This window comes from Sander lucioperca, chromosome 21, assembly GCF_008315115.2.
Source record: "Sander lucioperca isolate FBNREF2018 chromosome 21, SLUC_FBN_1.2, whole genome shotgun sequence".
In the NCBI taxonomy this organism is placed as follows: domain Eukaryota; kingdom Metazoa; phylum Chordata; class Actinopteri; order Perciformes; family Percidae; genus Sander; species Sander lucioperca.
The window spans coordinates 13,135,959-13,163,520 of record NC_050193.1 but is presented as its reverse complement, the minus strand read 5'-3'; the positions used below and the strand labels follow the sequence as shown (position 1 = coordinate 13,163,520).

Sequence of the window (27,562 nt, the reverse complement as noted above, 5' to 3'; positions counted from 1 at the left end):
ACGTGATGCAGACTGTGCTCAATAAGTATATAATGTGTTTGTCAGCCTATTGCACAAAGTATACTGAAGGAATGTCTCACGTACAGTAAACATTCATTTTCCAGTTTCACCAAACAGTAACTGAGATCAAAGTCAGATCCAGATCCAGTTCCAATCCCACAGATTGACCTGTACAACATCTGGATTAACAATCAGCGGCTACCGGATGGCCTGGGTCAGACAGGCTCCTGGAAAAGGACTGGAGTGGGTTGCTACTATTGATGTTACTAGCATCTACTACTCTCAGGCAGTTCAGGGCCAGTTAACCATCTTCAGAGACAACAGCAGAGAGCAGCTGTATCTGCAGATGAACAGTCTGAAGACTGAAGATTCTGCTGTTTATTATTGTGCTCGACACCCACAGTGACTGGAGTTGGTTGAGCAGCTGTACAAAAATCCTACAGTACTCTTTCTTACCACAATTACCTCACAAACAGTTACACCAAACACTTTATATAACAATATACAGCATTTATGTATTCAAATGGTTTTGCCAATTCTATAAACTGAGAATATTTTACTTCTTTCAGTTAGCAGTTTGGAGTTGGGGTTAAAATAACTATACACTGAGTACGTATTGATAAAAAGTAAATGGATGTTCAAACTTTTCTAAGCTGTAGCCTCACTTAACTGTTCATGTTTTATACTTTTTTTTTTTTAAATTTCATCTTCATTGTGATACCTATTTTTCCTCTGCACTACAGCAATTAGTTTTTTTTTTAAATATTGTCAGACAGGTTTCAGTTACTAAGTGATTCATGTCCTCTGGATGCTCCAAGTTTATCTGTACATCTGGCTTCAAACAGTCACAATTTGAAAACAGAAACCTTTAAAAAGTCTAAAAAGAAATCCAGGTCTTCAACCAGCTGCTGCAAACTCATGTATTCATTTAGATTATCTTGCTTTCACTTCAGTTGTTTGCAATAACAAAATACAATAAAAAACAAACAAATGAAAATATCATATCATATCAATCAATGACTTGAACAATTATAATCAGATGTACTGTATTTATTTTAAAATTTTATAATTTACAAAAAAAAAATTGTTAAATTTTAACAATAATTAAAAAGTCAACAGAAGTAAAGCCATTGGAGTATTTAACTGACATGAGTCAATCAGTCAAATTTTAGAAAACAAATCTGATGAATCCTTTGACGAAAAAGAATAATCACATTTCTGATGTACTCAGCAGTTGTTTTATGGAGGTTGAAATGTGTTTAATCACTATTTGTTACTTGTTAGATTGTTTAAATGTTTTATGTTGTGTTTTGTTCATAGCCTTGAATTTGACTTTAAAAGCAGATTGTAATGTAGGAGGAGCTAACTATAACCAAATTCTCACAGGGATCCAGTTGACATCATATTTAAAGAGGGATTCATGGATTGCAAAACAGAAGAACACGGTGAACATGGCTTACAGAAAGCTAACACTCTTGGTGGTTGCTGTGATTTTTTCGGCTGGTGCTGAAGGTCAGACCATAACAGAGTCTGGACCAGCTGTTAGAAAACCTGGAGAATCCCACAGACTCACCTGCACAACATCTGGATTTAGCTTCAGTAGCTCAGTTTGGAACTGGATCAGACAGGCTCCTGGAAAAGGACTGGAGTGGATTGCAAATATAGACACAGGCAGTTATCCCATCTATTACTCCCAGTCAGTCCAGGGGAGATTCACCATCTCCAGAGATGACTCCTGCAGTAAAGTCAGATGAACAGTCTGAAGACCGAGGACACAGCAGTGTATTACTGTGCCAGAAGAGACACAGTGAGAGACGATAATAGGAGAGTCATACAAAAACTACTTCCTCTATTTTCCATCACCACATTAAAGGAAGTAGTATTTATTTTTATTTTTTTTTACATGTAATGCATTAGGCTACTGATCTTTGATAATGTGTTTTCATTAACCATGATCAAAACTTCTACTAATATAATACACATTTTAAGGACATTAATAGAAATCTTAATTATTCACTAGCACCCCTCACATTATTTTTTTTTTATTTCAATATAAAATGAAAATGAAATATAAATTTAAAAAAATAAAACAATTCGATATAAATGAAACTTCGATATACATAAATGTCGATATAAATAAAACAATTCATAGAAAAAAAGAAATGCATTATTTAAACTGGTGGAAATGTTTATATTAATCCCAGGACTTTGAGTAAGTTATGACATTACCATCCTTAATAAACTATATATAAACAGGTATGTTTTGTTTTGTAATGCATATTCATTTGTAATCAAGGCCTTGACAATTGGTGTAACAAAAATTAAAAAGGACATTGAAAAAAAAGAATCAGCTCCAGATATTACTTAAATTCTTTAAGAAAAAAGAGCAGCAGAGTTTGCCAAACAAACCATCATAAGTTTATTCCAGACTCCAAGCTGAACCACAGCAGCTTATCTTAAGACACTGAGGTGTTTTTATTTGGTAAATAATAATAATCATAATAAAACTATTCATAATACTCATAATAATTGTAATAATAATAACACTAATTAAAGCTGCAAGCAGTGGAAGGGCCCTTTTTCTTTTTAGCTCCAGACCAACCCACAATCACATGCCATATGTTTGAATCTATGCAAACTCAGAAATCTTCCTGGTGACCCAGTTATAAAGACTTCACATGAGACTGTCAGAGGAGGTTAAAGAGGATCAGAAGATCACATCTCGTCAGTTAGTTGCTTTGTAATAAAAATCAATAGGTAAATAAGAATATGTCACTCTTTCCATCACATACTGTAGTTTCATTAAAATAATTTCTATGAAAAACAGCTGAAAGTGGAGATGAGTGATGACGGCATTTAACGTTATTGTTTACATACAAAGTGAATTTACTACTATCATGTATGGAGATAACTATTTTATATTAAACGATTTTTTATGTTTGAAGAAAATCTTCATTTTGCTTTACGCGCAGTGCTCGTATAAAACTTGCCTCTCAACTTATACTTCCAATTATTGACTATTGTGATGTTGTATATCAAAATGCATTTAACTCAGACCTTTTTCCACTTAACACAGTATATAATAGACTGCAGATTTGCTTTATCTCACTCATTACTGTATAGTGTATAATGCACTTAATTGGCCATTTCTAAGCAGTAGAAGACACACTCACTGGCTTCAACTTATATTTAAATGTATTTATTTAAATTATCCTTCTTATTTAAAACAGTATCTTGTATCTTATACATCAAACTATGAAGTTTGGCACTCTACTCAACTCTACTTCTCTGTCCGCGAGTTAAAAAAACAATTGGCAAAATAGCTTGTAAGTTTAAGGCTCCAGCAGTTTGGAATAATCTATCTGTGGAAATAAGATCAATTTCTTTACATGGTTGGTGTAAACATGCCTTGTCTGCTCACTTTAAGATAAACTGCCTCTGTCATTAAAGATGCATGCAATCCTTATATCTACTGTCCATACCTAATGTTTATATTTGACTGTAGTTAGAAATTCACTCATACTCTACTTTTTACTTATTTACTTATTATTGGCCATCTTGGCCTTTTGCTGGTTGTCTGATGAATGATGGAGATAATGTTGATTTGTTTTTCCACAGGTGTGAACAGTATTGATCTCATCCAGACAGACTCAATGGTTGTGCAGCCTGGACAGTCTCTGACCATCAGCTGTCAGGTCTCTGGTTATTCATTGACTGATGACAGCTATGCAACAGGTTGGATCAGACAGAGTGAAGGAAAACCAATGGACTGGATTTCCCATCAGTGGGGAACAAGTGGCCTTTACCAAAATGATGCTCTGAAGAACAAGTTCAGCTACAGCAGAGACACTTCTGCTCTAACAGTGACTCTAAAAGGACAGAATGTGCAGCCTGAGGACACAGCTGTGTATTACTGTGTACGTTACCCCACAGTGATACAAACCACCAACTGACCTGCACAAATACCCAGCAACCAGCAAGACTCAACCACACACACATGTTCTAAATGTGAACATTAATAAAGACAGCACTCTCTAATGAGTTAATAAAATGAATGTTTATGGAATTCAATGAATGGTATTAATCTTGCTTTAAAGCATGTAAAAGATGAGAAACACAGTTTTCCTGTTTTCATGTAACATCTGATAACTATATACATTTAAACATTAATACACAAAGTCATATTCATAAGTACAAACCATGCATGTTAAAATGACATGGTGAGATGATAATAAATCAATTTTGTTTGTATATGTTGTTGATCAGACTAAAACTGCAGTTTATTTATATTATTGTGAATGATCTAATGTGCTGCCCATTACGCTCAAAGTGACTAATGAGAAACAGAGCCTTAATACCAAGATTAATCATAATTTGAAAAAATGTGAATAAACTTTGTATGTTAATGTGTCATGATATTTGTGTATTATTAGAATAAATATGGTTGTGGTGTTAATATTGATACACATTTTACACAAATTAAAACATGTCAAACAAACATTAAAACAGCTGATTTGGAGGGTTGACTCTTGCATATTCATTTCCTAGTTTCATTCAATATCTCCAGTCCAGATGTTTCCTCCCTGTGAGGAGGAGTCGATGCAAAACTCAGATATCTTCCACCTCTACTTATCTGAGTGCAGAGAGGAGGACAGAGAACAGTGGACACACAGTTTAACATGATGGACTATAGGACAGGACTGCTGCTTTTAACTATCTGCTGGGCAGGTGAAGATTTTCACTGATCTTAATTTAACATAGCTTTTATTTGGTGTCATCAGCTTGATATTTTTTATCCTCTTGACAGGTGTTGATGGTCAGACTCTGACAGAATCTGAGCCAGCGATTAAAAGACCTGGAGAATCCCACAGATTGACCTGTACAACATCTGGATTCACACTCAGCAGCTACCATATGGCCTGGGTCAGACAGGCTCCTGGAAAAGGACTGGAATGGATCGCTTTTGCATACACAGGCAGTTCTCATCTCTATTACTCCCAGTCAGTCCAGGGAAGATTCACCATCTCCAGAGATGACTCCAGCAGTAAAGTCTATCTGCAGATGAACAGTCTGAAGACCGAGGACACAGCACTGTATTACTGTGCCCGACAGACACAGTGAGAGATGATAATAGGAGAGTAATACAAAAACTACTTCCTCTTTTTTTTCACCACCACTGACATTAAGCTGTCTCAGTATCACTTTTTTCCCATACTGCTGATAAGTTCTCTGTATTAGTGTGGTGAAACTGTGTCCATGTGTATTAACAAGTACCTGCATGAAGATCATACGAAAATCAACATTTTGGTAACATTTAAAAATAAAAACCTTCCACATTATGTTGAGAATGTACACACATTTTTTTTTTTTATGAAAATGATTTTCCTATACAGAACCAAATCCACACAAAATCCTGAAATTAACAAATCGTACAGCCATAAAAAGGAAGTGAAGATATTTAACAAATCAAAACATTGTTGCCACTTTTGCAGGTCCTACAACATCAGCTTTAGGACCAGCAGGATGATTAACAGCTTCTTCCCACAAGCAGTACAAATAATCAATGGACTGTTCAGAGACTCTAGTCACTCTCATCCCGCTCCTTGTTTCTGGGTTAGCACTCTTTGAATCAGATTGGTCATTTGAGTCCGACTGCCGGCAGTGCCCGCCTTCCGATTCAACATGTCAAATCGGCCAAAATAAAGGCAGACGGCCCCTCGGATGGACGACGGCACGGAACACACCGAACAGACTCGAGTCACTGACCTCGCCAGACTGTCAGACGGCCAATTATCGGCTTGGTGTGTCTCGGGCTTTATGGACTGATTGTTCTGTCTAAATGTTGGATTTTAGCTCTATTTTAGATATGACTGTTTTTTTACTCGTAAGTATTTATTCCTGATTTTATTTATTACACTGTGACTGATAAGAAACAACTTTTTGTTTCTTCGTGAATGCAAGTAGGCCTACTCAGTGAAATAACAGATACAGTGATACGTGATACTTTTTCTTTGTCTGTTTTAAATATCCTCTGACTTGATAGATTGTTTTAATTTGTCTGTTCATAGATCTGAGCAACAACTCTTCCCATTATGAAAGAAGCTGTATCTGCAGATGAACAGTCTGAAGACTGAAGATTCTGCTGTTTATTATTGTTCTCGATGGCCACAGTGACACAGGAAGGAGGAACGCTGTACAAAAACTCAACAAGCCAAAAGTTTGCTTTCTGCTTTTTCACATTCACAACAAATGACAGTTAAATAACAGTTCAAAATCATGAACACATTCAGAGAAACAAAGTCTCAATAAAACTGCTTCATTCAGACAAGTGTTCTCTCATATTCAGTTGAGCCTGGGAACATTAACTATTCTGTTAATCTTAATGCAAATGTAAATGTTTTCATCTAACTCTTAATACTTGTGTTTGAAGTTTTGTAAAAAATAAAATAAATTGACCTTTAAGTTATTGTAAGTCCAAACACAATTTAAAGCTTTTCTTGTGACAGGACAATCCATCCTTCTTTTATAGCCTGTCAGTGTCCTTCTCTATGCAAAGTGAACTTCCTCACAGTCTGCTATAAAGACTTGATATCATGCTGTCAGTTGCAGCAGAAGAAGAGAAGCTCCCATCAGATCACCTTCAATACCAACCATGTTCTCTGTAGCTCTGCTGCTGCTGCTGGCTGCTGGATCCTGTGAGTCTCACTGAGGCAGAGACACTGACAGTATGATCACAGCACACTGTTCACTGCTATTACACTGATTCAATACTCAACATGTTTTCCTCCACAGGTGTGAAGTGTGCACAAAAACCTCCACAGACATCAAACAGCAATGTGATCTTAATTACATCTGAGTCCCCCCCCCCCCAACCCCTTACAAAGCACTTTGATATATCTACATTATATTTCTATCTATTTTACTTTATATTCATGAGTAAATATGTATTCTCTTCATGATGTGACATCACTTAGAGTATTAGACAGAGTTTCTTCAATTGTCAAAGCATTATCTACTGTAATACTAAGTTGCCAAAGTCAAGTACAAACCATAATGTTATAATAGTATACAATGGTGAAATGACAATAACATCATTGTCAAAAATGATAGTAGATGTTATGAAATTGTACATGAATGTAAATACTCCATGTGCTGCCTATTGTTCTCAAAATGACTAATGAGAAACAGAGACTTGATAACAAGATGAATTATGAATTAACACATTTGAAAAACTCTTGTATCTTAATGTGTCAGATGTCATTTGTATATTATTAGAATAAATTGGCTTATGGTTTTTATACTGAAACATTTTACACAAATTAAAACATGTCAGACAAAGGTCAAAACAGCTGACCTAGAGGGTTGACTCTGACTCAGTTTCATTAAATATCTCCAGTCCAGATGTTTCCTCCCTGTGAGGAGGAGTCGATGCAAAACTCAGATATCTTCCACCTCTACTTATCTGAGTGCAGAGAGGAGGACAGAGAACAGTGGACACACAGTTTAACATGATGGACTATAGGACAGGACTGCTGCTTTTAACTCTCTGCTGGGCAGGTGAAGATGTTCACTGATCTTAATTTAACATAGCTTTCATTTGTGTCATCAGCTTATTTCACTTGATGTTCTTTACCCTCTTGACAGGTGTTGATGGTCAGACTCTGACAGAATCTGAACCAGCGATTAAAAGACCTGGAGAATCTCACAGATTGACCTGTACAACATCTGGATTCACACTCAGCAGCTACGCTATGAGCTGGGTCAGACAGGCTCCTGGAAAAGGACTGGAATGGATCGCATATATAGGCACATCTAGTACTCCTATCTATTACTCCCAGTCAGTCCAGGGGAGATTCACCATCTCCAGAGATGACTCCAGCAGTAAACTCTATCTGCAGATGAACAGTCTGAAGACCGAGGACACAGCAGTGTATTACTGTGCCAGAAGAGACACAGTGAGAGACGATAATAGGAGAGTCATACAAAAACTACTTCCTCTATTTTCCACCACCACTGACATTCAGCTGTCTCAGTATAATTTTTTGCCATACAGCTGATAAGTTCTCTGTATTAGTGTGGTGAAACTGTGTCCGCATGTCTTCACAAGTACCTGCATGAAGATCATATAAAAATCAACATTTTGGTAACATTTAAAAATGAAAAGCATTATTACATTATTTTCAGAATTTGCCTATACAGAACCAAATCCACCAAAAGTCCTGAAATTAACAATTTGTACAACCATAAAAAGGAAGCCAAGATATCTAACAAATCAAAACATTGTTGCCGTTGCCGGGTTAGCTCAGTTGGTAGAGCAAGCGCACATCTACTTAGAGGTTTATGCCTCGACGCAGAGGTCCAGGATTTGAGTCCGACCTGTGACGATTTCCTGCATGTCTTCCCCCTCTCTCTCCCCTTTCTCACCTAGCTGTCCTGTCCATTAAAGGCGGAAAAACCCCAAAAAAATAATCTTAAAAAAAAACAAAAAAAAAACATTGTTGCCACTTTTGCTGGTCCTACAACATCAGCTTTAGGACCAGCAGGATGATTAACAGCTTCTTCCCACAAGCAGTACAAATAATCAATGGACTGTGTTCCCTCCCCTCACACAGTCACTCACTACATCCAACCCCCCCAACACCTTGACAGCTAGTCACCTGTCAAGTTGATGGCACTGACATTCACTTTATGATGCTTCCTATTTAATGGACTGATTGTTCTGTCTGAATGTTGGATTTTAGCTCTATTTTAGATATGACTGTTTTTTTTACTCATACGTATTTATTCCTGATTTTATTTATTGCACTGTGACTGATAAGAGACAACTTTTTGTTTCTTCTGTGAATGCAAGTAGGACTACTCAGTGAAATGACAGATACAGTGATACTTGATACTTTTTTGTTGTCTGTTTTAAATATCCTCTGACTTGATAGATTGTTTTAATTTGTTCATAGATCTGAGCAACAACTCTTCCCATTATGAAAGAAGCTGTATCTGCAGATGAACAGTCTGAAGACTGAAGATTCTGCTGTTTATTATTGTTCTCGATGGCCACAGTGACACAGGAAGGAGGAACGCTGTACAACAACTCAAGACAAAAGTTTGCTTTCTGCTTTTCATATTCACAAAAAATGACGTTTTGACGAGAAGTTCAAAATCATCAACACATTCAGAGAAACAAAGTCTCAATAAGACTGCTTCATTCAGACAAGTGTTATTACAGCTCTGGTGTTCTCTCATATTCAGTTGAGCCTGGGAACATGAACTATTCTGTTAATCTTAATGCAAATGTAAATGTTTTCACCTAACTCTTATGACTTGTTGTTTGAAGTTTTGTAAAAAAATAAAACAAATTGACCTTTAAGTTATTGTTTTAAAATCATGAATATTTGCTTTCACATGTCCAAACAATTTAAAGCTTTACTTGTAACAGGACAGTCCATCCTTCTTTTATAGCCTGTCAGTGTCCTTCTCTATGCAAAGTGAACTTCCTCACAGTCTGCTATAAAGACTTGATATCATGCTGTCAGTTGCAGCAGAAGAAGAGAAGCTCCCATCAGATCACCTTCAATAACAACCATGTTCTCTGTAGCTCTGCTGCTGCTGCTGCTGCTGGATCCTGTGAGTCTCACTGAGGCAGAGACACTGACAGTATGATCACAGCACACTGTTCACTGCAATTACACTGATTCAATACTCAACATGTTTTCCTCCACAGGTGTGAAGTGTGAACAGTTGACCCAGCCAGCCTCTGTGACTGTGCAGCCAGGTCAACGTCTGACCATCACCTGTCAGGTCTCTTATTCTGTTGGTAGCTATGCTACAGCTTGGATCAGACAGCCTGCAGGGAAAGAACTGGAGTGGATTGGAATGAAACATACTTCAGCTTCATACTACCAAGATTCACTGAAGAACAAGTTCAGTATCGATTTAGAGACTTCCAGCAACACAGTGACTCTAAATGGACAGAATGTGCAGCCTGAAGACACTGCTGTGTATTACTGTGCCAGAGAGCCACAGTAACACAAACCATCAGTAGACCTGAACAAAAACCCCTCAGAGCCTGAACACTTGTAACATGAAGCCACCAGAGGAGGAGCCCTCAGACCACTAATGGTTTCAACACCAGCTCACTGTTACAGTAAGGAGAGAAACAGACATATTTAGCAATAAAAAAGTTAAGGAGATGCAACAAAGTGTATTGTAATATACAAACATTAGAATATTAAATGTACAGTGAACGTATTTTCCAAAAAGTGTCTCTGATTCACAATATTCATGTGAATTCATGTCGTGAATTATTTCACCTCACAAGTGTGTTTAAAAAAGACCTTCATCTCACAAGAAATGAAACTTAAGTAATGGAATTGTTGAATTGAATGAAAAACATGTATGTATTCATAGTGTCCTTGTACTGAGGGGTTACATTTATTTTAATAAACATAACAGAAAATCAACAGTATGCAACTGTAATCAATATTTGTTAAGGTGTTATTTGGTGTTGTTTTAATTAAAATGTAATTAAAAATACTCTCTTCATGTTGTATAACTGAATAAACTGCACAAGATCAACGGACCACATCACAGGCTCTGTCCCATGTCTTTGGAACTCTCTTCCACCTCACATCCGTCAACTGGACTCTCTTTAACTGAAATCACTGTTCTTTTATTTATGGTTTTATTAATGTTTTGTAAGGTGTACTTGGGTGTCTTAAAAGGCACCAACAAATAAAATGTATTATTATTATTATTGAACTATTGCCAAAATCTTCACATTATGCATACTGTGATTAATAATGAAGTATAACCTACTCAAATAATGTGTTTGTCAGCCTATTGCACACATACTGAAACATGGAAGAGGGACTCTTTGAGAAAGGACTCAGGCACAGTAAACATTTTTTCTCCAGTTTCACAAAGTTAATCACTTCAGGGGTAGTGTAAAAGTGTCAAAGTCTTCACGTGATGCAGACTGTGCTCAATAAGTATATAATGTGTTTGTCAGCCTATTGCACAAAGTATACTGAAGGAATGTCTCACCTACAGTAAACATTCATTTTCCAGTTTCACCAAACAGTAACTGAGATCAAAGTCAGATCCAGTTCCTCCCTGTGAGGAGGAGTCAATGCAAAACTTAGATATCTTCCACCTCTACTTATCTGACTGCAGAGAGGAGGACAGAGAACAGTGGACACACAGTTTAACATGATGGACTATAGGACAGGACTGCTGCTTTTAACTATCTGCTGGGCAGGTGAAGATTTTCACTGATCTTGATTTGACATTCCCATTTGTATTACTGACATATTTCACATGAATATTTTCTCTGATCTTTGCTTCAAACTTACAGTAATGCTTTACATGCCTTTTATTTTTTGGTTTGACAGGTGTTGATGGTCAGACTCTGACAGAATCTGAACCAGCGGTTAAAAGACCTGGAGAATCCCACAGATTGACCTGTACAACATCTGGGTTCACATTTAGTAGCTACTGGATGCACTGGATCAGACAGGCTCCTGGAAAAGGACTGGAGTGGATTGCGAGTATCTACAGTAGTAGCATCTACTACTCTCAGTCAGTTCAGGGCCGGTTTACCATCTCCAGAGACGACAGCAGAGAGCAGCTGTATCTGCAGATGAACAGTCTGAAGACTGAAGATTCTGCTGTTTATTATTGTGCTCGAGACCCACAGTGACTGGAGTTGGTTGAGCAGCTGTACAAAATCCTGCAGTATTCTTACTGGGCTGATGAAGCCAAATAATGAAGATTATATATGAATGTAATATTTATATCATATATTTTATACATTATATTTTTAATATTACTACTTTTTTTTTATTTTCCACCAAAATGTTACATCATATCATTTTTAGATAATAAATTACCCTTTGTCTCTTCATTATATAATGTCCTGCTTTCCTGAGAAATATTATTACTCAACATTAAACACACAAAAACACAATAAAGATCACTTGTTGTTAAAAGTGCCAAAAACATCACAACGATTAAATTAAACTACTTCAACTCCTGCAGTAAGAAACATTTCTTGTCTTTCCTCATCCTCCCTGGGCTGATAAACTCTGCACTGTCTCACATGACTAATGTCCTCAGGTCAAGTCATTCAAAATGAGACAACACAGACATTTGAGTATGATTGTTGTATGACTGGCTTTTAAGAATTCTGAATAAAAACAAGTAAAAATCATGCTGCATGATATTTGATATATGATTTTATTTCTGACATAACCACACACATATGAAGGTAAATATGTTGTTTATTACAGAAGAGTAACTTGTAAATTGATGAACTACAATAGTTTTCATCTTTGTTAAAGGATTTAGTTTTTTGCATTTTGTCACGTTTCAGTTCCTGAGCAGCTGTTTTCCTCTAAAAGGCTCCAAGTTTCTCTGTATGTCTGTTTCTTTAAACATCTGCAAACACTGAAACCATTAAAAGTCTTTTATTAAAAGCTGCAAAATATATTACTATCCACATGATGCTGGCTGCTGTCAATGTATTTATGTTTGCAGCAAATCCAGTCAGTAACCAAATATATGAAAAAATAAATGCAGGTAGCAGCTACTACACAGCTTGGATCAGACAGCATGCAGGGAAAGGACTGGAGTGATTGTACATGGTGGTGTTGCATCCACCAAACTACAAAGATTCACTGAAGAACAAGTTCAGTATCGGCATTTTTCTTTCTTTTTTCTTTTGTGAGTGTGTGTGTGTGATTTTTCTTTTTGATTTGTTTTGTTTTCTATTTATACTCCTGACGGTATCATGAGACAGGAAGTACTGGACTACTATGGTTACTGTATATACTCTCATATAGCCTCTGTCTTTCTCTTATTACTTCATTTACTCAATGTAACAATGGCAGATGCTGTATACCCATCAGGTTTTTTTCAATTTTTTGTAAAAGTTAAAAAGTTAAAATAAAATATATATATAAAAAAGAACATGTTCAGTATTGAATTAAGACTCTCCCAGTGACTCATCAGTAGACCTGAACAAAAACCCCTCAGAGCCTGAACACTTGTAACATGAAGCCACCAGAGGAGGAGCCCTCAGACCACTAATGGTTTCAACACCTGCTCACTGTTACAGTAACAATCTAAAATGTGTTTGTCAGAGAACCAATTTCCACAATTCCACCACTACTCCTAGTCTTGTCAAGAGAACCATCTGGAAGGGCTTTGAAACTGAACCAGCCATTCAACACTCTTTTCTTTATCCATTTCTGCTCAAGGGTTGTTTCTGCTAGCCACCCACAACATTACTGTGCATCACTTCCTGATTTCCCAAAACTAAAGAGCGTCTCGAGACCCAAATCCCAAAACGCATGTGCATTAATCCTACATCAAAAACAACTAGTGGTGTTAAAAGCGTTTGTGTTAACTCTTTATTATGGCGTTAATTTTAACAGCCCTAGTTTAAATACTTGGAGGTTTCAATCACTGATACATCGTCTGTACTCCCACAAGACAGACTGAATTACACTTTTAGAAATCGTTTAACATTAATTTACCGTATTGTAATTTTTAGTAGAAATTAAGCTGAATATTCTTCAAAAGTTGAATTTTTTGCTCTGAATTTTAATAGTTTAAAATCGATGTTTGGTCTAATAATATTGTATATAAGCTTTATTCACATGAAAAGCAGCAATTTGATTAAAAAGTAACTTTAGGAGACATGAGATGTTGTTTACCTATCTCAAGCCGACAAAGTGATTCACCTAATACATGAACTGAAAGTAATTTTTTGAATGAAAATATTATTAATAACTTTTATTTATGAACAGTAAAATTATTCCATTATTTGTACTTTGCATTGGACAAAAGTGCACGTAAATAAACACATTCAAATGTTACAAAGTGACTTAAAGTAAAAATAAATAAAAAATAAAGGATTAGGTAACATCAGGTTAAAAATGTAAAACAAAATCAAAATGGTGAGAGATACGGTGAGATGATGTGTGAAAACACAAAATACAGTTAGGAGAAAGCTAAAAAAGGAGGAGTCAATGCAAAACTCAGATATCTTCCACCTCTACTTATCTGACTGCAGAGAGGAGGACAGAGAACAGTGGACACACAGTTTAACATGATGGACTATAGGACAGGACTGCTGCTTTTAACTCTCTGCTGGGCAGGTGAAGATTTTCACTGATCTTAATTTGACATTCACAATTGTATTACTGACATATTTCACATGAAGATTTTCTCTGATCTTTGTACAAAGGTAATGCATGACATGGTTATCGTTTTTGGTTTGACAGGTGTTGATGGTCAGACTCTGACAGAATCTGAACCAGCGATTAAAAGACCTGGAGAATCTCACAGATTGACCTGTACAACATCTGGATTCACATTCAGTAGCTACTATATGGCCTGGATCAGACAGGCTCCTGGAAAAGGACTGGAGTGGGTTGCTACTGCTGATACTGGTAGTAGCAAATACTACTCTCAATCAGTCCAAGGCCGGTTTACCGTCTCCAGAGACAACAGCAGAGAGCAGCTGTATCTGCAGATGAACAATCTGAAGACTGAAGATTCTGCTGTTTATTATTGTGCTCGACACCCACAGTGACTGGAGTTGGTTGAGCAGCTGTACAAAATCCTACAGTACTCATTCTTTCAGGCTGGTAGTGCGCAAGTTTGAATTATTTTTCATAAAGTGTATATATTTAAACGTTTTAAATTACATTTTTGTTGTTCTCAGGTTGTTAAGTTGTTTTATATTCTGTAATTTTATTTTCATATATGTTTTATTATAAATTAATAATCCTCTTGTGGTGTCTTAAATAGTAATGCTGTGATGCTGTATGAAGAGGAATCCGCCGACACTGATCTTGATTATAAAAAGGTTTATTACAAGCAAAGATTCAGCATCAATTTTACAAGCTCCTGCAGGAAGCTTGGAGAACGACCAACTCAAATTCTTCCAAAAGTCGTTCTGCCTTTTCTTTGTGTGAGCAACGTATATATCTTATGCATTGTATGACCTAACGTGGGAGGGTGTATGTGTTAGTATATGAACTGGCCAATCGTAGCCTGTTATCTGGCACAACTCCAAAAAAGGTATCTTCTGTCTTGGGGGAAACTCTGCTCATGTTAACAGTTTCCAGATGTTCTCAGTAAGTGTAAAGCAAAGTTCATAGGACTCCCTTATAACAAACATTTAAGCAAAGTTTATAGAAAGTTATTGAATAGTCATATACTACACTCTCTGCATTATACACAAACTTGAAAACACATTAAAAACACAATAAAGATCACTCACTGATACAAGGTCCAAAGACAGCCCAACAATCTGGTTGCTGAAATTAAACTTCTGCAAATACTTTACATTTCTACAAAGTAAGACACAATACTGTCTGTAAATGATATGATGTGGAATCTATGAGAATGAAAAATAATGTTACTGTTTCTTTTATAAAATCACTAGAGGACAGTCAGTGTCTAGTTTCTCTCTCCTCTGTTACTAAAAGGAGAAACTCAGATCTGCTGTTCTCATTGATCTTAACTGACTGATACTCAAACTCTGGAATGATTCTTATTAGGTTTATTTTTTTTTTTAACAAAGACCAACAGGAGGCAGTAGGAGACCTAAAATAATAATGGCAGTACGAGTATAAAACAAAGAAGCACACAATGACAGCAGCAGATGATTTGAGGTTTTTGACTTCCTGTTTTATTTTTACTAACAATGTAATGATTAATAACTGACTGAGTTATAGTTTTATTGAGACTGTTGAAGTCTGAATGTATTTTTTCTCTGTTATAAGGTTTGTAAAGAATATGAACATTCAATTTAAGATATTGTGAGAAATAATAAGCACACACTTCAATACTGTGTGTAAAACTGGGTAGCACTTGTTGTCATGTTAGATTATGGAAACAACAGAATATCTTAATATATATATTTTGACAACACAAATGTACATAACGAACAGCCAATTGAACAAATCAATTATTTGATGTGCAAAATAAATGCCCAAGACAAATATACATGAATAAATACATATCAAACCGTTGTGACCACAGAGTAAGCTTCAGTTCAACATCATCAATTATTGCAGATCCCCCATATATAGTTGAAGCAGACAATAACTATTCTGTTAATCTGTTGATTCTGTTGTAAATATGAATCTATTTGTCTGACATGTTTTAAAAACAAATGGAATTTAAGTTTGTTTTAAGTTCATAATAATAACTACATTTTCTTTCATTTGTCAAAAATATATTTCATAACACAATTCCAAGCTATCACATGTGAAAGGACAGTCCATCCTTCTTTTATAGCCTGTCAGTGTCCTTCTCTATGCAAAGTGAACTTCCTCACAGTCTGCTATAAAGACTTGATATCATGCTGTCAGTTGCAGCAGAAGAAGAGAAGCTCCCATCAGATCACCTTCAATAGCAACCATGTTCTCTGTAGCTCTGCTGCTGCTGCTGGCTGCTGGATCCTGTGAGTCTCACTGAGGCAGAGACACTGACAGTATGATCACAGCACACTGTTCACTGTTATTACACTGATTCAATACTCAACATGTTTTCCTCCACAGGTGTGAAGTGTGAACAGTTGACCCAGCCAGCCTCTGTGACTGTGCAGCCAGGTCAACGTCTGACCATCACCTGTCAGGTCTCTTATTCTGTTGGTAGCTACGGTACAGCTTGGATCAGACAGCCTGCAGGGAAAGGACTGGAGTGGATTGGATATGGCTGTGCTGGATGCACCACATACTACAAAGATTCACTGAAGAACAAGTTCAGTATTAACTTTGACTCTTCCAGCAACACAGTGACTCACACTGAGGTGTTTTTATTTGGTAAATAATAATAATCATAATAAAACTATTCATAATACTCATAATAATTGTAATAATAATAACACTAATTAAAGCTGCAAGCAGTGGAAGGGCCCTTTTTCTTTTTAGCTCCAGACCAACCCACAATCACATGCCATATGTTTGATTCTATGCAAACTCAGAAATCTTCCTGGTGACCCAGTTATAAAGACTTCACATGAGACTGTCAGAGGAGGTTAAAGAGGATCAGAAGATCACATCTCGTCAGTTAGTTGCTTTGTAATAAAAATCAATAGGTAAATAAGAATATGTCACTCTTTCCATCACATACTGTAGTTTCATTAAAATAATTTCTATGAAAAACAGCTGAAAGTGGAGATGAGTGATGACGGCATTTAACGTTATTGTTTACATACAAAGTGAATTTACTACTATCATGTATGGAGATAACTATTTTATATTAAACGATTTTTTATGTTTGAAGAAAATCTTCATTTTGCTTTACGCGCAGTGCTCGTATAAAACTTGCCTCTCAACTTATACTTCCAATTATTGACTATTGTGATGTTGTATATCAAAATGCATTTAACTCAGACCTTTTTCCACTTAACACAGTATATAATAGACTTTGCAGATTTGCTTTATCTCACTCATTACTGTATAGTGTATAATGCACTTAATTGACCATTTCTAAGCAGTAGAAGACACACTCACTGGCTTCAACTTATATTTAAATGTATTTATTTAAATTATCCTTCTTATTTAAAACAGTATCTTGTACCTTATACATCAAACTATGAAGTTTGGCACTCTACTCAACTCTACTTCTCTGTCCGCGAGTTAAAAAAACAATTGGCAAAATAGCTTGTAAGTTTAAGGCTCCAGCAGTTTGGAATAATCTATCTGTGGAAATAAGATCAATTTCTTTACATGGTTGGTTTAAACATGCCTTGTCTGCTCACTTTAAGATAAACTGCCTCTGTCATTAAAGATGCATGCAATCCTTATATCTACTGTCCATACCTAATGTTTATATTTGACTGTAGTTAGAAATTCACTCATACTCTACTTTTTACTTATTTACTTATTATTGGCCATCTTGGCCTTTTGGTGGTTGTCTGATGAATGATGGAGATAATGTTGATTTGTGTTTCCACAGGTGTGAACAGTATTGATCTCATCCAGACAGACTCAATGGTTGTGCAGCCTGGACAGTCTCTGACCATCAGCTGTCAGGTCTCTGGTTATTCTTTGATTGATAACAGCTATGCAACAGGTTGGATCAGACAGAGTGAAGGAAAACCAATGGACTGGATTTCCCATCAGTGGGGAACAAGTGGCCTTTACCAAAATAATGCTCTGAAGAACAAGTTCAGCTACAGCAGAGACACTTCTGCTCTAACAGTGACTCTAAAAGGACAGAATGTGCAGCCTGAGGACACAGCTGTGTATTACTGTGTACGTTACCCCACAGTGATACAAACCACCAACTGACCTGCACAAATACCCAGCAACCAGCAAGACTCAACCACACACATGTTCTAAATGTGAACATTAATAAAGACAGCACTCTCTAATGAGTTAATAAAATGAATGTTTATGGAATTCAATGAATGGTATTAATCTTGCTTTAAAGCATCTAAAAGATGAGAAACACAGTTTTCCTGTTTTCATGTAACATCTGATAACTATATACATTTAAACATTAATACACAAAGTCATATTCATAAGTACAAACCATGCATGTTAAAATGACATGGTGAGATGATAATAAATCAATTTTGTTTGTATATGTTGTTGATCAGACTAAAACTGCAGTTTATTTATATAATTGTGAATGATCTAATGTGCTGCCCATTACGCTCAAAGTGACTAATGAGAAACAGAGCCTTAATACCAAGATTAATCATAATTTGAAAAAATGTGAATAAACATTGTATGTTAATGTGTCAGATGATATTTGTGTATTATTAGATTAAATATGGTTGTGGTGTTAATATTGATACACATTTTACACAAAGTAAAACATGTCAAACAAACATTAAAACAGCTGATTTGGAGGGTTGACTCTTGCATATTCATTTCCTAGTTTCATTCAATATCTCCAGTCCAGATGTTTCCTCCCTGTGAGGAGGAGTCGATGCAAAACTCAGATATGTTCCACCTCTACTTATCTGAGTGCAGAGAGGACAGAGAACAGTGGACACACAGTTTAACATGATGGACTATAGGACAGGACTGCTGCTTTTAACTATCTGCTGGGCAGGTGAAGATTTTCACTGATCTTAATTTAACATAGCTTTTATTTGGTGTCATCAGCTTGATATTTTTTATCCTCTTGACAGGTGTTGATGGTCAGACTCTGACAGAATCTGAGCCAGCGATTAAAAGACCTGGAGAATCCCACAGATTGACCTGTACAACATCTGGATTCACACTCAGCAGCTACTATATGGCCTGGGTCAGACAGGCTCCTGGAAAAGGACTGGAATGGATCGCTTTTGCATACACAGGCAGTTCTTATCTCTATTACTCCCAGTCAGTCCAGGGGAGATTCACCATCTCCAGAGATGACTCCAGCAGTAAAGTCTATCTGCAGATGAACAGTCTGAAGACCGAGGACACAGCACTGTATTACTGTGCCCGACAGACACAGTGAGAGATGATAATAGGAGAGTAATACAAAAACTACTTCCTCTTTTTTTTCACCACCACTGACATTAAGCTGTCTCAGTATCACTTTTTTGCCATACTGCTGATAAGTTCTCTGTATTAGTGTGGTGAAACTGTGTCCATGTGTATTAACAAGTACCTGCATGAAGATCATACGAAAATCAACATTTTGGTAACATTTAAAAATAAAAAGCTTCCACATTATGTTGAGAATGTACACACATTTGTTTTTTTTACATTTTGTTTTAAAATGATTTTCCTATACAGAACCAAATCTACACAAAATCCTGAAATTAACAAATTGTACAGCCATAAAAAGGAAGTGAAGATATTTAACAAATCAAAACATTGTTGCCACTTTTGCAGGTCCTACAACATCAGCTTTAGGACCAGCAGGATGATTAACAGCTTCTTCCCACAAGCAGTACAAATAATCAATGGACTGTTCAGAGACTCTAGTCACTCTCATCCCGCTCCTTGTTTCTGGGTTAGCACTCTATGAATCAGATTGGTCATTTGAGTCCGACTGCCGGCAGTCCCCGCCTTCCGATTCAACATGTCAAATCGGCCAAAATGAAGGCAGACGGCCCCTCGGATGGACGACGGCACGGAACACACCGAACAGACTCGAGTCACTGACCTCGCCAGACTGTCAGACGGCCAATTATCGGCTTGGTGTGTCTCGGGCTTTATGGACTGATTGTTCTGTCTAAATGTTGGATTTTAGCTCTATTTTAGATATGACTGTTTTTTTACTCGTAAGTATTTATTCTTGATTTTATTTATTGCACTGTGACTGATAAGAAACAACTTTTTGTTTCTTCGTGAATGCAAGTAGGACTACTCAGTGAAATGACAGATACAGTGATACGTGATACTTTTTCTTTGTCTGTTTTAAATATCTTCTGACTTGATAGATTGTTTAAATTTGTCTGTTCATAGATCTGAGCAACAACTCTTCCCATTATGAAAAAAGCTGTATCTGCAGATGAACAGTCTGAAGACTGAAGATTCTGCTGTTTATTATTGTTCTCGATGGCCACAGTGACACAGGAAGGAGGAACGCTGTACAAAAACTCAACAAGCCAAAAGTTTGCTTTCTGCTTTTTCACATTCACAACAAATGACAGTTAAATAACAGTTCAAAATCATGAACACATTCAGAGAAACAAAGTCTCAATAAAACTGCTTCATTCAGACAAGTGTTCTCTCATATTCAGTTGAGTCTGGGAACATGAACTATTCTGTTAATCTTAATGCAAATGTAAATGTTTTCATCTAACTCTTATGACTTGTGTTTGAAGTTTTGTAAAAAATATAATAAATTGACCTTTAAGTTATTGTAAGTCCAAACACAATTTAAAGCTTTTCTTGTGACAGGACAGTCCATCCTTCTTTTATAACCTGTCAGTGTCCTTCTCTATGCAAAGTGAACTTCCTCACAGTCTGCTATAAAGACTTGATGTCATGCTGTCAGTTGCAGCAGAAGAAGAGAAGCTCCCATCAGATCACCTTCAATACCAACCATGTTCTCTGTAGCTCTGCTGCTGCTGCTGGCTGCTGGATCCTGTGAGTCTCACTGAGGCAGAGACACTGACAGTATGATCACAGCACACTGTTCACTGTTATTACACTGATTCAATACTCAACATGTTTTCCTCCACAGGTGTGAAGTGTGCACAAAACCCCCCACAGACAACAAACAGCAATGTGATCTTAATTACATCTGAGTCCCCACCCCTTACAAAGCACTTTGATATATCTACATTATATTTCTATATATTTTACTTTATATTCATGAGTAAATATGTATTCTCTTCATGATGTGACATCACTTAGAGTATTAGACAGAGTTTCTTCAATTGTCAAAGCATTATCTACTGTAATACTAAGTTGCCAAAGTCAAGTACAAACCATAATGTTATAATAGTATACAATGGTGAAATGACAATAACATCATTGTCAAAAATGATAGTAGATGTTATGAAATTGTACATGAATGTAAATACTCCATGTGCTGCCTATTGTTCTCAAAATGACTAATGAGAAACAGAGAACTTGATAACAAGATTAATTATAAATTAACACATTTGAAAAACTCTTGTATCTTAATGTGTCAGATGTCATTTGTATATTATTAGAATAAATTGGCTTATGGTTTTTATACTGAAACATTTTACACAAATTAAAACATGTCAGACAAAGGTCAAAACAGCTGACTTAGAGGGTTGACTCTGACTCAGTTTCATTAAATATCTCCAGTCCAGATGTTTCCTCCCTGTGAGGAGGAGTCGATGCAAAACTCAGATATCTTCCACCTCTACTTATCTGAGTGCAGAGAGGAGGACAGAGAACAGTGGACACACAGTTTAACATGATGGACTATAGGACAGGACTGCTGCTTTTAACTATCTGCTGGACAGGTGAAGATTTTTTACTGATATTAATTTAACATAGCTTTCATTTGTGTCATCATCTTATTTCACTTGATGTTTTTTACCCTCTTGACAGGTGTTGATGGTCAGACTCTGACAGAATCTGAACCAGCGATTAAAAGACCTGGAGAATCTCACAGATTGACCTGTACCACATCTGGATTCACACTCAGCAGCTACGCTATGAGCTGGGTCAGACAGGCTCCTGGAAAACGACTGGAATGGATCGCATATATAGGCACATCTAGTACTCCTATCTATTACTCCCAGTCAGTCCAGGGGAGATTCACCATCTCCAGAGATGACTCCAGCAGTAAAGTCTATCTGCAGATGAACAGTCTGAAGACCGAGGACACAGCAGTGTATTACTGTGCCAGAAGAGACACAGTGAGAGACGATAATATGAGAGTCATACAAAAACTACTTCCTCTATTTACAATCACAATGGGAACATTCAGTTGACTCCTTATCACTGTTTTTTGCCATACTGTCGACACGTTACATGTATTAGTGCGGTGAAACTGTGTCCACTTCATAAGTACATTTTTGAAGATCATGCAAAAATCAACATTTTGGTAACATTTAAAATTAAAAAGCTTCCACATTATTTTCAGATTGTACACAAGTTTTTTATGAAATGATTTTGACCTTTTGATGGTTCAGAATTCATTCCTTCATAAGATGCAAAATCATGAAAATAAGTTAGAAACAAATGATGGGTGGAATGATTTTTGTCGAAAACTGATATAAATGGAAATACATAAGGATAAAATGCCATTTGTTTTGTTTTCAAATATTTAAAGGTAAAAAAAACAAACATTCTGAGCTGTAATGACGAAATATTAAGTATTTTTAGTAATTCTAGTCCTCTAAACATCAGTTACAATAATGCACCGTCTGCTTTTCATTCACTGTCATGTTGGTGCTTGAGAGTATCCCAGCATGCATTGGATGGAAGGAAGGTAAGCAGGGAACAAGTACAGAGCTTCAATAACAAACGTTTTTTTGGGTGTCACAAGTGAGTAATCGTTCTCTAATGTTTAAAAGTAGCTACCATTCCTGTTTTAAAACTCTAGAGGGCAGACAAGGACTGGCTTTAACCCTACCAGCCCTAAGGGCCTTTTTACATCTCATTGTCCGTCTGGTTTTAGTTTCTAAAAAAGCTTGTAAAACATCAACCCTGTTGTCTACAGTCAATTTATGAACATCATTTTTTTCAGGAAAAACTGGGCTATTAGAATATTTGTGCTGCAGTGAGGTCACTTGAATGTTAAAAAAAGGTTGTATGACCTTAACAGTTATCCCAGTGACGTCCATATACAGGAACAAAAGACAGGGAAGTAAAGCAGATTGTTTTTATTTAATTGTTTTCAAGCCTAATGCTCCAGAGATTGATGTTCTCCTCAGAATGATCATCTGTTACAAACTCTTCTGCCATGAAATGACCATAAACCTTCAAAATGCCACATCCATGTGTGCTGGGCACCACTGCTTCAATCAATCAGATGACATAAATTATGCTTAAATTATTGTTGTGGTAAAGTTGATAGCCTAGTTACTCATTTTAAAATAGCATTAAAGTTAATTTAATTTAATTCAATAAAAATATATTCTAGTTTCATCAAAGAAGATTTTAGATTCAAGTCCAGATGTTTTCCTCCCTGTGAGGAGGAGTCAATGCAAAACTCAGATATCTTCCACCTCTACCTATCTGAGTGCAGAGAGGAGGACAGAGAACAGTGGACACACAGTTTAACATGATGGACTATAGGACAGGACTGCTGCTTTTAACTCTCTGCTGATCTTGATTTGACATTCCCATTTGTATTACTAACATATTTCACATAAAGATTTTCTCTGATCTTTGTACCAAGGTAATGCATGACATGCTTATCATATTTGGTTGACCTGTACAACATCTGGATTGTCATTCAGTAGTAACTGGATGGCCTGGATCAGACAGGCTCCTGGAAAAGGACTGGAGTGGGTTGCTACTGCTGATACTGGTGGTAGTAAATACTACTCTCAGTCAGTCCAAGGCCGGTTTATCATCTCCAGAGACAACAGCAGAGAGCAGCTGTATCTGCAGATGAACAGTCTGAAGACTGAAGATTCTGCTGTTTATTATTGTGCTCGAGACCCACAGTAACTGGAGTTGGTTGAGCAGCTGTACAAAATCCTACAGTACTCATTCTTACTGGCTGGTAGTGCACACGTTTGAAATATCTTTCATAAAATGTATATATTTAAACATTCTATATTACATTTTTGTTGTTTTCAGGTTGTTAAGTTGTTTTATATTCTGTGATTTTATTTTCATATGTGTTTTTATTAAAAATGTATAATCCTCCCTGCATTATACACAAACTTGAAAACACAAAATACAATAAAGATCACTCATTGATACAAGGTCCAAAGACAGCCCAACAATCTGGTTGCTGAAATTAAACTTCTACAAATACTTTACATTTCTACAAAGTAAGAAACAATACTGTCTGTAAATGATATGATGTGGAATCTATGAGACTGAAAAATAATGTTACTGTTTCTTTTATAAAATCACTAGAGGACAGTCAGTGTCTAGTTTCTCTCTCCTCTGTTACTAAAAGGAGAAACTCAGATCTGCTGTTCTCATTGATCTTAACTGACTGATACTCAAACTCTGAAATTATTCATATTGCTCTGTAATAAAATCAATAGGTAAATAAGAATATGTCACTCTTTTCATCACATACTGTAATTTCATTAAAATTATTTCTAAGAGAAAACAGCTGAAAGTGGAGATGAGTGATGACAGCATTTAACATTATTGTTTAGATTGAATTTACTGGTATCGTGTATGGAATTAACTATTTTATATAAAAGAGATTTTTAATGTTTGAAGACAGAATAATAACATAGTCATTAAGGAATTATTGTTGTGTATTAACACAAATGTAAGTCGAGAAAGTAAGTGGAGACAATACTGACAGTTTAATGCAATAAAGTTATCTGTACCTAGATATGAAGAAATCAAAAAATCCAGGCATATTTTCACTCTGCAGATATAATAACACTGAACAAACTCTTCTATTGACTCCAGTTAGACCAACATTGATGCTTCATATGTTTGATTTTATGCAAACTCAGTGACCTTCCTTGTTTCTCAGCTATAAAAACATCACATCAGGCTGTCAGTGGAGTTCACAGCACGTCAGTTTCAACATAAACCATGTTCTCTGTAGCTCTGCTGCTGCTGTTGGCAGATGGATGTGAGTCTCTCTGGATTTGTTAAAGTCAACAGTTCATCTGTTGCAGTATAACTTGATAATTTGCTACAAAACATTTTCTTTTTTAACAGGTATGAAGTGTGAACAGTTGACCCAGCCAGCCTCTGTGACTGTGCAGCCAGGTCAACGTCTGACCATCACCTGTCAGGTCTCTTATTCTCTTGGCTACCTCACAGCTTGGATCAGACAGCCTGCAGGGAAAGGACTGGAGTGGATTGGAATGAAAAATACTGGAGATTCATACTACAAAGATTCACTAAAGAACAACTTCAGTATCAGCTTTGACTCTTCCAGCAAGACAGTGACTCTAAATGGACAGCATGTGCAGCCTGAAGACACTGCTGTGTATTACTGTGCCAGAGAGCCACAGTAACACAAACCATCAGTAGACCTGAACAAAAACCCCTCAGAGCCTGAACACTTGTAACATGAAGCCACCAGAGGAGGAGCCCTCAGACCACTAATGGTTTCAACACCAGCTCACTGTTACAGTAAGGAGAGAAACACACAGACACAAATGGTTCTTAATTCAATTTAACAGCCACAGTTTTCATCAATTTAAATACTTTAAAATTACAATAAATGATACATCATAATATGTATATACTGTATAATCTTCAAGTGATGGAATAAATTCAGCTCACAACTTCATTTTAAAAGAATGTAATCTAACAGTAGAAATGAATCCTCAAAGTCAGTGTCTCTTCCATAATATTATTAATAATTATGTAAATCATAACTGCATCAGTAACGGAATAGTGTTAAGGAAACATCATTGTGATGTTAACGGAACACGCCGACTTATTGGGACTTTAGTTTATTCACCGTAACCCCCAGAGTAAGACACATAGTAAGTCGATACATACCCTTCTCATCTCCGTGCGTGTTGTAACTCTGTCTGACGGTTCCACCGGTAGCTTAGCCTAGCACAGAACCTGCAGGTAACTGGTTGCAACTAGCCTACTGCTCCGAATAAGTGACAAAATAACGCCAACATGTTCCTGTTTACATGTCGTGATTTGTAGAGTCACAGCGTGTACAAAAAACAACGTGACATGAGACACAGCCATCTTCTAACCGTAAACAAACTGGGAACTATATTCACAGAAAGCCTTGCTGCAAAGCAAATCACTCCGCCCAAGTAGCAGAAGTAGCAGAGCTTAGCATTTCTGAGAATATAGTTCCCAGTTTGTTTACGGTTAGAAGATGGCTGTGTCTCATGTCACGTTGTTTTTTGTACACGCTGTGACTATACAAATCACAACATGTAAATAGGAACATGTTGGCGTTATTTTGTCACTTATTCGGAGCAGTAGGCTAGTTGGAACCAGTTACCTGCAGGTTCTGTGCTAGGCTAAGCTACTGGGGTAACCGTCAGACAGCATTACAACCATGGTTACAACACGCACGGACATGAGAAGGGTATATATGGACTTATCTAACTCTGGGGGTTACGGTGAATAAGTGTCCCAATAAAGTCCCAATAAGTCGGCGTGTTCCTTTAATTAGTCAAACTACAAAAAAAAGTATTTTCATTAACTAACGTACTTGTCAGAGATTAAAGTTCCACCTTTTCTTAGTGAGAGATGACGACCTGAACATTTCATCTTCATTTTGAATTATTCAAATATACTTTAGTCAGCTGATTTACTGTCATCAGTATGTAAATCAGCCTCCTTGTGTGTGGCCTCATAAAGAACTGAATTGTGTGTGTGTCAGTGAGAGACAGAAGAGCTCACATCAGTTCAGTTTCAACATCAACATGTTCTCTGTAGCTCTGATACTGCTGCTGGCTGCTGGATCCTGTGAGGAGCTTTCAGTGGATTCACTCTAATACACACATTAGAAACACTGAATAGTCAGATGAATGATGGAGATAATGTTGATTTGTGTTTCCACAGGTGTGAACAGTATTGATCTCATCCAGACAGACTCAATGGTTGTTCAGCCTGGACAGTCTCTGACCATCAGCTGTCAGGTCTCTGGTTATTCTTTGACTGATAACAGCTATGCAACAGGTTGGATCAGACAGAGTGAAGGAAAACCAATGGACTGGATTTCCCATCAGTGGGGTGGAGGAAACTTTTACCAAAATAATGCTCTGAAGAACAAGTTCAGCTACAGCAGAGACACTTCTGCTCTAACAGTGACTCTAAAAGGACAGAATGTGCAGCCTGAGGACACAGCTGTGTATTACTGTGTACGTTACCCCACAGTGATACAAACCACCAACAGACTGCACAAATACCCAGCAACCAGCAAAACTCAACCACACACACATGTTCTAAATGTGAACATTAATAAAGACAGCACTCTCTAATGAGTTAATACAATTAATGTTTATGGAATTCAAACTAACTATATGTAAACA

The 27,562-nt window shown here is 36.7% G+C and overlaps 7 gene segments (V, D, J or C); all 7 read left to right on the top strand.

Annotated features, from left to right (window-relative positions):
- The first annotated feature begins 4,583 nt into the window (after window positions 1–4,583).
- Window positions 4,584–5,140, top strand: LOC116051889. The segment is given in 2 exon segments: window positions 4,584–4,728; window positions 4,808–5,140. Coding segments are annotated over 2 exon segments (363 nt in total).
- A 2,301-nt stretch (window positions 5,141–7,441) lies between these two features.
- Window positions 7,442–12,675, top strand: LOC116051914. The segment is given in 3 exon segments: window positions 7,442–7,557; window positions 7,645–7,955; window positions 12,574–12,675. Coding segments are annotated over 3 exon segments (462 nt in total).
- On the top strand, window positions 11,175–11,738 carry LOC116051903. The segment is given in 2 exon segments: window positions 11,175–11,254; window positions 11,388–11,738. Coding segments are annotated over 2 exon segments (357 nt in total).
- Window positions 12,676–14,072: 1,397 nt separating the features above from the next.
- On the top strand, window positions 14,073–14,608 carry LOC116051892. The segment is given in 2 exon segments: window positions 14,073–14,156; window positions 14,283–14,608. Coding segments are annotated over 2 exon segments (360 nt in total).
- Window positions 14,609–16,322: 1,714 nt separating this feature from the next.
- LOC116051863 lies at window positions 16,323–18,342 on the top strand. The segment is given in 2 exon segments: window positions 16,323–16,474; window positions 17,974–18,342. Coding segments are annotated over 2 exon segments (378 nt in total).
- A 2,643-nt stretch (window positions 18,343–20,985) lies between these two features.
- On the top strand, window positions 20,986–27,511 carry LOC118494173. The segment is given in 2 exon segments: window positions 20,986–21,056; window positions 27,093–27,511. Coding segments are annotated over 2 exon segments (462 nt in total).
- Window positions 21,750–22,399, top strand: LOC118494191. The segment is given in 2 exon segments: window positions 21,750–21,910; window positions 21,999–22,399. Coding segments are annotated over 2 exon segments (435 nt in total).
- Window positions 27,512–27,562: the final 51 nt, after the last annotated feature.